This window comes from Oryctolagus cuniculus, chromosome 10 (genome assembly GCF_051225735.1).
Source record: "Oryctolagus cuniculus isolate XC-2025 breed Fujian yellow rabbit chromosome 10, ASM5122573v1, whole genome shotgun sequence".
NCBI lineage: Eukaryota > Metazoa > Chordata > Mammalia > Lagomorpha > Leporidae > Oryctolagus > Oryctolagus cuniculus.
Genome location: NC_142876.1, coordinates 101967072 through 101977392, shown reverse-complemented (window position 1 = coordinate 101977392; position 10321 = coordinate 101967072). Strand labels below are relative to the sequence as shown.

Here is a 10321-nt window from a genome sequence, read left to right as displayed (position 1 = left end):
TGCACGAAATTCAGTCTCTGTACATTTTTTTACATAAAACAAACTTGGAAGATATTTTAATTGGACATTAGCGCAGCGTTTTGATAATTCATGTAAAACACTGCCTACAACGCAAAGTGTGCCTGAAGGTGCAGCGGCTCAGGCCGAGGTCGTGTGCATCTCCGAAGGCTGACTTCGCTGCTGGGATTCACCGACTAAATCCTCACCCACATCGAGCGCTTGGGACTCGCTGGAGGGGGCTCTGGGCTAGCTGGCCTTGAACAGCATGTAGAGCACAGGCAGGGTGGCCACAAACGTCACACAGGTGACCAGCGTGCTGTAGACGGTGTTCCTGTTGGCTTGGGCCTCAAGCCTCTGTTCCATGTCCGACAGTGCCAAGATCACGGCCCCCTGCTCTAGCAAGGAGCTGGGCAGAGCCCTGTCTGCTGGCTCCTCCGGGCCTGGGTGTGCTGCTGTCTTTGCAAGCTGCACCACCCCAGCCATGTGGCTGAAAGTCTTTTCCAGGCCATCGAGCTGCTCCCGTAAGCCCTCCAGACATGAATGGACCTGCCTGGAATGACTGAGCTGCTCTTTCAAAGCAGCTGAAAGGACATCTCTGTCTTGGGGAGGGGAAGTACCTCCCGGAGACCCAGGGCTCTGCCCCTGGCCAGCGTGCACCAGGCCTCGCAGGTCCGCCATGAGGTCGTGGAGGTCCCTCTGCTGGAGGGAGTAGCTAGACGCCTGTTCCCGGATGGCCTCTTGGAGACTCACAGGCCCCTTCTGTGCCTCCAGCAGTAGAGCCTTCAGCTCCTGGAGCCGAACACGGTTCACGTAGGTGGAGCCAGCCACGCCAATGAGGGCCCCCAGGACGGACCCGATGAGGGACCAGTTCTTGGTCCTCTCGGCCCTCGTGCGCTCCTTCTCGTGACTTTCCCGCACGGCCGCCGAGAAGAGGGAGAACTTCTCTCGCTCGGAGTCCTCTGCACGCAGATAGGCTGTGCGGAGCCTCTTCTCCTCCTGCGGGGACGAAGCCGGGTTAGTGTTGCAGTGACCCTGCGGCCGTGGCCACTGGCAGGTGGCCCACCGCCTGTGGCTGGCACCCAGTTCCTGCCTGGGAGACGTGTGCTGGATGAAGACTGCATAAGCCTGGTGGGGTGAAGCGAGCTGCATGGTTTCATGAGCAGTCTTGGGTTCCACCAGTATCCAGCTGCCCCTCCTCCATGCTACTTCATCGCCAGCACTCTGGCTCCCTGACTACACTGCCCTGGGCTGTCCCCTTCAGCACCCTGGAAGGCTGGGGCTCTCTCTCTCCGTGGGAGTCTCTGACCAGTTAGGGTCCCCACCCACTCCCTCACGGGCTGCCATCCGGGTCCGGGTGAGGAAGGGCTGCCTCCCAGGGCGCCTACCTGCAGCATCCGGTGCTCCAGCGTGGCCAGCTCCAAGTACTGGCTGTCCTCCCTGGAGACGCGGTCCAAGCGGTCCCTCACCTCCTTCAGCTTGGCCTGCTGAACTTCCAACTCCTCCCGAGCCTCCCGGACGAGCCCACGAGCCACCATGAACACTTTCTCTGCCTGTGGAGAGAACAACGGAGGCTGGCTGCCCCTTCTCTCCACACACACGTGGGCTCAACCCCATTCCCAAAAAGGCTTTGGCTAGGAAGAGGTCCTTGGGTGCCAGCTGCAGAGGGTGGAACCAGTCCCTTGGACACTAATCCTGGCTCACCCAGTGGTGCTCAAAGAGCAGCCCTGGGCCATGCCCATCGGAATTACTGGATTTGTCCATTCAAGTAGAAATAACACACCCTTGAGAAACTTGGAAACAGCTAGTGCACACAATCCGTATCCACCAGACCCAGCCACCTCTGGTTTCATACGAGCTACGGCATGGGACTTATCCGATTAAGCGGCTTGCTGCCTGTTACCTTACTCATGCCTTACAGCACTGTTGTGGGTACTGTTGACTGCATAGCCCCAGGGGCCCCAGGGCAAGCAAGCTCAGAGTCTGTAAGCGTAGAGACAGCAGTGTGCCCACCTCTCTGCACAGCCCCATGCCTAAGCTGGAATGGGAACAGAGACGGCACAGTGCCTTCCTGCTGCCACAGTAGCACAGTCTGCTGTTTCCTGGGGGCCCTTCACAAGGGCTGTTATAGTCACATCCAGAACAAGAGTTGCTGTGACCCCCGGCAATGCAGAAAGTGCTCCATGGCCTACAGAATGGACGTAATGGCCAGGTCACAGTGCGGCAGGGTAAGCTGCCACTTGTGATGCCAGCATCCCATGTTGGAGCACCGGTTCAAGTCCTGGCTGCTCTGCTTCAGAGCCAGCTCCCTGCCAATGTGTCTGGGAAGGCAGTGGAAGATGGCCCAGATGCTTGGGTCCCTGCCACCCACGTGGGAGACCCAGATGGAGTTCTGGGTTCCTGGCTTCAGCTTGAACCAGCCCCAGCCCCAGCCATTGTGGTCAATTGGGGAGTGAACCAAATAGATGGAAGCTCCCTCTCTCGGTCACTGTGCCTTTCAAATAAGTAAGTCTTTAAAACAACAATGGCCAGGGACTTCTCGGCACACTGCGACTGTTTTTAGGTGGGTGAGGGGTATAGTTACATAGAGCCCTTCACTCCAGGAGTGTCCAGCCCAGGATTCTACTGAGAAATGAGTCTAGTGATGATGGTTTAGGAATAGGCAAGGCTGCCTGCCATCTCACAGCACCACGGCTGATGACGTCAGCCTGCAAGCTACAGTTCCCAGGTCCGGGGCAGGGCCAGCCGCCCTGCTCCCCTCCTCACCTCCGTCACGTTTCCCTGGGCCTCTCGAACCTCGTTGAGTCCAACAAACTCTTCGTAGCGGCCCCACCACGTCTTGGCTGTGGAGGACGCTTGCTGCTGAACGCTGTGCCACAGGGCTCTTCCCAGCGCCGGGAGGCGGTGATACAGCCCCAGGGCCACCTCCTCAGGTCTTTTCTGCCTGGGCATGCTGGGGCCTGGGCTGCAGAGAGTCCTGGTCACAAAGAGTTCCCTTCCAAGGAGGCCTCTCCGTGCCAGCGCGTGGGGCACGCCCACGACGTGCTGCATGGCAAACACAGGGCCGCACCCCGTCATCAGGAGATCTGTGAGGGGGACGCCAGACATGTCAGGTCGAAGCCGAGAAAGGCCTAAGGCTGCTCTGAGCACACTCATCTCCAGTGAACCGAGCCCCCAGGCAGCGGAGTGCTGGGGCAGGGCCCGGGGCGCTCCTGGACAGCAGACACTTCTGCGGGTGAACTTACAAAAGCTCCCACCTGCCTCCAAGACCCCACCCACCTGCTCCTCGCCTCTCTGCTGTGACTGTGATGAGTGTCCTGGCGCCTGGTTTTCTGAGAACGTCAAAGAAAGGTCTCAACCTGAGCTGGGTCCACGCCGACAAAGCCCCAAAGAGATTCAGGACGGTTCCCTGGGAAGCCGAGGAGTATTTCAGTAAAAGACCCTCAGGTCCACGTTCCCAGACCCCGGGGCTGCCACAGTACTGGGATGGCGGAGCTTGGATCTGGGCAAGGCCGCATGCCAGGCTCTCCCTGGAGGGCACGGTGGGGGCGGGCAGCTGCTCTCTGTGCGAGGACAGCTCTTCTCGGGCTCACACAGGCCCTGCTCCTTCCACCCCCCACCCCTCGCCATCCACCAGCTTCCTGCTTCCTCTCCAGCCTTAGTCACCGCTCAACAGGTTAGGCTTCTTTAATGTTTCCCTTTGCAGCTCTGCTTTGATGTGGGGCCCTCCTGACACCCACTTCCATCACCTGAACAGCACAGGAGTCTCCCATCATCCAGGGTCAGGCCTTCCCCAGGCCCAACAGAGCGGTGACTCCGAGGACCCTGAAGACGGGGCCAGGTGACCCATATTTCTGGCAAAAACCCGCTCTAGCTGCATCCTACTCTGGGCAAATCGAACCTGGAAGCTTCCAGGACCAAGTCTTGCTGTGAGGGTGACACCTGGTGGCCAACCAATCAGGCTAGAAAGGGAAAAGCCGAGGGAGGGGGGGATGGGGACAGACCACAAAGGGGCCTGAAGGGTAAGGGCCTGGGGAGCAGAGGCCTGCCCAAGGCATCCCAGACTCCTCTACCTCACGTTGGCCTGGGAACCATCTTTGGAGAGCTCAGGCAGTCTTGCAAACAAAGCTGCTTGGGTAGGATGTGACTTCTGGTCAAAGCGCACCCCAGCTAACAGCCACAGAAAGGGAAGTTCCTGGGACAATGGTCCCAAACTGCTGCCACAAACCCCTGGGCCCTTTTCATAAGGCTGGGGACCGTGCCCAAGGGAGTACTCGCCATCCATGCCAGCAGTCGGCTGAGCCCCCCAGGCCTCGAGCACGAGGGCTGTGACCCACTGCGGCCTGCAGGTGGGCTTTTCATGGAGGCAAACAAAACACACCCTCCTGCAGCCCCACCAGACACAGCAGCCTCTCTCCTTCCCAACAGTTCTCCAAAGACAGCGTCTGCCACCACCTTTCTCACTGGGTCTCAGTCCACAACCAATGCAGCTCCCCTGGAGGCCCCTTAAAACCTCCATTAAGGGGACAGCATTGTGATGCAGTGGGTTAAGCCTCTGCCTGCAATGCTGGTGTCCCATATGATAATTGGTTCGAGTCCTGGATGTGCCACTTCTGATCCAGTTCCCTGCTAATGGCCTGGGAAAACAGTGGAAGAAGATGGCCCAAGGGGTCGGTGCTGTGGCACACTAGGTTAATCCTCCGTCTGCGGCTCCAGCATCCCGTATGGGTGCCAGTTCTAGTTCCGGTTGCTCCTCTTCCAGTCCAGCTCTCTGCTGTGGCCTGGGAAAGCAGTAGAAGATGGCCCAAGTCCTTGGGCCCCTGCACCCGCATGGGAGACCAGGAAGAAGCACCTGGCTCCTGACTTTGGATGGGCATAGCTCCGGCCGTTGCGGCCATTTGGGGAGCAAACCAATGGAAGGAAAACCTCTCTCTCTCTCTCTCTCTCTCTCTCTTTCTGTAACTCTACCTGTCAAATAAATAAATAAAATCTTTTTTTTTTTTTTTTTTTTTTGACAGGCAGAGTAGATAGTGAGAGAGACAGAGAGAAAGGTCTTCCTTTGCGGTTGGTTCACCCTCCAATGGCCGCCGCGGCCAGTGCTCTGTGGCCGGCGCACTGCGCTGATCCGATGGCAGGAGCCAGGTACTTATCCTGGTCTCCCATGGGGTGCAGGGCCCAAGCACCTGGGCCATCCTCCACTGCACTCCCGGGCCACAGCAGAGAGCTGGCCCGGAAGAGGGGCAACTGGGACAGAATCCGGCGCCCCGACCGGGACTAGAACCCGGTGTGCCGGCGCCGCAAGGCGGAGGATTAGCCTAGTGAGCCGTGGCGCCGGCTCCTGGGTCATCTTCTACGGCTTTTCCAGGCCATAGCAGAGAGCTGGGTTGGAAGTGGAGCAGCCAGAACATTAACTAGTGCGCATATGGGATGCCGGCACTGCAGGCAGTAGCTTTACTTGCTATGTCACAGTGCCAGTCCCAAATAAGTAAATTTTTTTTAAAACAAAACAAAAACTTTCCACCCTGCTAGATCCAGCAGGAATTCTCGGGTTGCTTTTCCAGTCCCTCCGTAGCTTTCAACACCTTCTCTTCCTGAAATCACTGCTCGTCCTCGGCTGCCTCCAACCTTCTCGGCCTCCCTTCCCGGCCTCTCCTCTACCAGCTGCCCACTCTCGGACCCCAGAATGGTCACTCATCCCTGGCAGAAATGACACCCACAGTTTCTGGTGCAACACCTCCCCTGCCCCCACAACCTGCTCTCCACACGGCAGCCAAAGGATCTGTTAACATCGAAGTCAGTTCACATCCTCTGTTTAAACTGCGGCAGCCCCCACCTCACTGGGCACGAATGCCAGTCCTGGCAGTGGCCAACGAGCCCCAGCATCTCTCAGGCCTCCCCTTCTTCCTTCTCTCCATCACTGCTCTGCTCTGCTCCAGCCACCTGCTGGGTGAAGCTCCACCCTGCCGTGAGAGACCCTGACACCTGCCCACCGCGGCCACTTTTCTTCCTACATCTGTCTGCCCAGATGGCACCCTAGCGTGGCCTTCCTTGGCAACTCCTCCCGCGGCCAGCTTCCCTGTGAGTTTATCACGTATTTCATAGCCAGGAAGGAAGTCTGGGGACGCTGGGGACTTTTGCTTCAGGCCGGAAGGTGTCAGTAAACCCCAAGGTGTTTCCCTGCTCCAGCCCCTGACCAGCAAGGTGGGGGTGGGCACTTGGTACAATGGTTAAGACACTGCTTGGGGTGCCCACATCCCTTTCCAAGTGCCTGGGCTCAAGTCCCAGCTGCACTTCTGATTCCAGCTTCCTGCTAATGCACACTCTGGGAAACAGGAAGTGATGGCTCCGGGGCTTGGGTCCCTGCCACCCATGTGGGAGACCTGGATGAAGGTCTGGGCTCCTGGCTCCAGCCTGGCGCAGCCATGGCTGTTGCAAGCATTTGGTTGGTAAACCAGCAAATGGAAGACCTCTCTGTCTCGCTACCGTCCAAATGAAATGAAAATCAACAGCAAAAGGAAAAACATTCCTGGCAGAGAAAATGGTGGAAAGTCCTTGACATTGTTCCCATCCGTGTCCAGTGGCTGGTGGGGCTGGGAAGCAGAGGCAGAGGAAACTGGATCTTGGAGGGCCTGGATAGGTGGACAGAGGCCAAGAGAAGTAGGGCCCTGAGGGTCAAGTTCAGAATCTTGCACCTCCAAACCCATTCCATCCTCTGAATCCCTCTCCATCTGAATGACTCTCTCCTTTCCTCAAACATCCATCCTTAGACTTTATCCTTTTTACAAACACAAGAAAGAAAACTTCTACATTCACCAAACCTTCCCAAGTGCCAGAATCTGCACCATTTCAGATCCTCAACACAAAGACTCAGGGCTCCTCAGGGAGACCAACCTACGCCCCAGCCTCCACACCTCCTCCTCCACTCAGATACTGCTCTGTCCTGCATCTGCTCACGGCACCCTGGCTTCCCAGTCTGCCTGAAAATGCAAAGGGGATGGGGTGGGTGGGCAGTTAGCTGGAGATGCCTGCATCCCGTATCAGACAGCTTGGTCTGAACTACTTCACTTCCAATCCAGTGTCCTGCTAATGTGCACCCTGGGAGGTAAAAGATAATGATTGGAATTCCAGTTGGGGTTTAGCACTGGAGTGAGGTTGTGGCGTCTCACAACCTCACCTGTGGATGATGACACCATCGGGGACCTGAAGGAGCTGACTGCAGCCTGAGCTGGCACCCGTTGGAGCAAGATCGGTTAAGAAGGGTACACGATTTTCAAGGACTGCATGTTGCTGTGGGCCAGTGACATCCACGACAGGACTGATCTGGAGCTTTATTGCCAATAGAGCAGAATTCCTTCCCCCCACTTCGCCCTTCTGCCCCACCCTCAACCCCTCCACAGCTATGGATGCTTGTTTTTAAGAATTTACATTAATAAAAACCTAGATGCTGAAAAGAAAAAAAAAAAAAGATAATGGTTCAAGTACTTGGGTCCCTGCCACCCACACAGGAGACCCAGACTCAGTCCCAGGATTCTGACTTCAGCTTGGCCCAGTCCTGGCTGTTGCAGGCATTAGAGAAATGAACCAGCAGGTGGGGGGCCGGCGCTGTGGAGCAGAGGGTAAAGCCGCTGCCTGTGACACCAGCAGTCCATATGGGCACTGGCAGGTTCCTGTTCTGGCTGCTCCGCTTCTGATCTAGCTCCCTACTAATGGCCTGGGAAAAGTAGATGAAGATGGCCCAAATGAGTAGATCCCCACTACCCACCAGGGAGACCTGGAGGAAGCTCCTGGCTCCTGGCTCCAGCCTGGCCCCACCCTGGCCTTTGTGGCCACCTGGGGAGTGAACCTGCTGATGCAAGATTTCTTTCTAGCTGCTCTGTCTCTCATTCTCTCCCCCTGCCTTTCAAATGAAGTGAAAATAGTTTTTTAAAAAGAAAGAAAATCTAATGGGATCTTATTTCCCCTCCTAAATGTGCTTTTCCAACAGCTTTCTCCTTCTTGTTTGTAACCCCAGCTCCAAATGCCCAGGCCAAAAGTCTTGTATCATCGCTGACTGCTCACTTCCTCTCCTGCCTCAGACCAGCCTATCAGCAAACAACACTTGCTTAAATCCAAAATGCCTCCTCCCTGGGGAATTAAGTCATGATGTCCAGTATTATGTATGCTTTCCCTACATTTGATATCCTTTTATTTATTTATTTATTTGACAGGCAGAGTTAGACAGTGAGAGAGAGAGAGACAGAGAGAAAGGTCTTCCTTTTTCCGTTGGTTCACCCCACAAGTGGCCGCTACAGCCGGTGCTGCGCTGCACTGATCCGAAGCCAGGAGCTTCCTCCTGGTCTCCCATGGGGTGCAGGGCCCAAGCACTTGGGCCATCTTCCACTGCACTCCCGGGCCACAGCAGAGAGCTGGACTGGAAGAGAAGCAACCGGGACAGAACCAGCGCCCCGACCGGGACTAGAACCTGGAGTGCCAGCGCCGCAGGCGGAGGATTAGCCTAGTGAGCCGCGGCACCGGCCTATCCTTTTATTTTTCAAGACCCAAAACCTGCTGTGAGAAAGTAATCTGATTATGGTTTCTGAATAAAATGTAACTAATTTTTAAAAAATGCCTCTTCTTCTTATCTCTGCCAATGCTACCAAGAGGTCACAACAACCAACATCTCTTTCCTGTATTATCCCAAGAACCTCTTTTTTTTTTTAAAAAAAGAAAGGTTTGGGGCCAGCACTGTAGTACAGTGGGTAGAGCTGCCGCCTGCAGTGCTGCCATCCCATATGGACGCGGGTTTGAGTCCCGGCTGCTCCACTTTTGATCCTGCTCCCTGCCTTGGCCTGGAATAGCAGTAGAAGATGGCCCAAGTCCTTAGGCCCCTGCACCCGCTTGGGAGACCTGGAAGAAGCTCCTGGCTTCAGATCAGCACAGCTCCGGCCGTTGCAGGCAGTTGGGGAGTGAACCAGTGGATGGAAGACTTCTCTCTCTTTCTCTCTGCCTCTCTGCTCTCTGTGTAACTCTGAATTTCAAATAAATAAATAAATCGTAAAAAAAATAAAAAATAAAGGTTCACTTACATTCACCTGCTTGAAAGGCAGGTGACAGAGAGATCTTCTATCACTCTCCCCAAATGCCCACAACATCCAGGGCTGGGTCAAGCTAAAGCCAGGAGCCCAGAGCTCCATCCGGGTCTCCCATGTGGGTGGCAGGGACCCAAGTACTTGAGCCTGTACCTGCTGCCTCCCAGGGTGCACTAGCAGGAAGCTGGGTGGGAAGTGGAATTTGCACTCCAGCACGGGGCGTGGGTGTTGACCCACTGGGCTACAAAGCCCTCCCCAGAGGCCTCGGGTGTCTGCTGCAGCCCCTGCCCTCTATGGTCAACAGAGTAGCGGCGATGCTTTCACAGTGGTGCGATCACCCACATCTCTCCGGGTAGCAGCCAGCGCTCTCCAGAGTCTACAGTGACCCGCCGCTTACCGCATCTCCCCAGCTTTCCTCTCCTTAGCTCCCGGATCACAGGACAACCTTGATGCTGCTGCAGCGCACCAGGCCTGCTCGCTGCCTCCCTCCCGCAGGACTTGCTCCAGTGCCCCCTGGTGGAGAGGTCTCCCCTGACCACCCTATCAGAACCACCACCCCACCCCACCCTAGCACTTCTAGCCCAAGTTCCCGCTTTGTGCGTCTCCACCCGTGCGTCACCTGACCTGTGCTATGTACTTCACTTACTTGGCTCACTGTCTGTCTCCCCCACTGGAATGTCAGCTCTGCCGGGGCAGGCTATCTTGTCCCGAGGCGCGTGTCTACTGCCTAGAATACTGTCGGATACAGCAGATACTTAACAAAAAATGTACTGGATAAAAATGCCGAAATCGAAAACTGTTGCACCCCTGACCATATAATAAAACTCGAACTCGTTACAGTGACTTCCAGAGTTTTAGGACCCGGGGACTCAGGCCCTGTTCACTGCTGCCACTTCCCCTCCTATCATCTCCCTCCCGCCGCCGGCTTTCCTCGGTTCCAGGAACGCGTCCGGCTTCAAGGCCCTGGCACATGCCATTCGCTCTACCTGCTGAGCTTTCCCATACACGATCGCAGTCCTGGCCTGGTGAAGGACCCCTCCCGGGGCCAGGGATCCTCACCGGGCGGGACGAACCTACAATCCCGTACCTGGCGCGCCAATAGCACCCGGAGCTGCAAAGCTGCAACCCTGATGGAGCGTCTGCCACTCAATTGACCTCTGACCCGTTAGCGCCCGCCCACCTCCTACAACTGGAGAACAACTTCCTATCTGGGAGCCAATCAGCGGGCCCGCGTCCTGATGTTAGCGCAAGGGGTG

General features: G+C 56.4%; 1 protein-coding gene across 13 annotated transcripts; it reads right to left on the bottom strand.

Annotated features, from left to right (window-relative positions):
* CCDC51 (coiled-coil domain containing 51) lies at positions 1-10275 on the bottom strand. Of its 13 annotated transcripts, XM_089306318.1 has the most exons (6): positions 10153-10256; positions 9712-9800; positions 3277-3406; positions 2764-3083; positions 1386-1550; positions 6-996 (listed from the first exon to the last, which is right to left on the bottom strand). In XM_089306318.1, exons 4-6 carry the CDS (start codon positions 3073-3075, stop codon positions 247-249), a joined length of 1227 nt encoding a protein of 408 aa, XP_089162444.1. In that variant the 5' UTR covers positions 3076-3083; positions 3277-3406; positions 9712-9800; positions 10153-10256; the 3' UTR covers positions 6-246. The 13 variants fall into 13 exon arrangements, with proteins under 13 accessions (XP_008258815.2, XP_089162444.1, XP_008258816.2 ...); XM_008260594.5 differs by lacking the exon at positions 3277-3406; XM_089306324.1 differs by lacking the exon at positions 3277-3406 and having other exon boundaries at positions 2764-2962.
* Between the last annotated feature and the right edge of the window lie 46 nt (positions 10276-10321).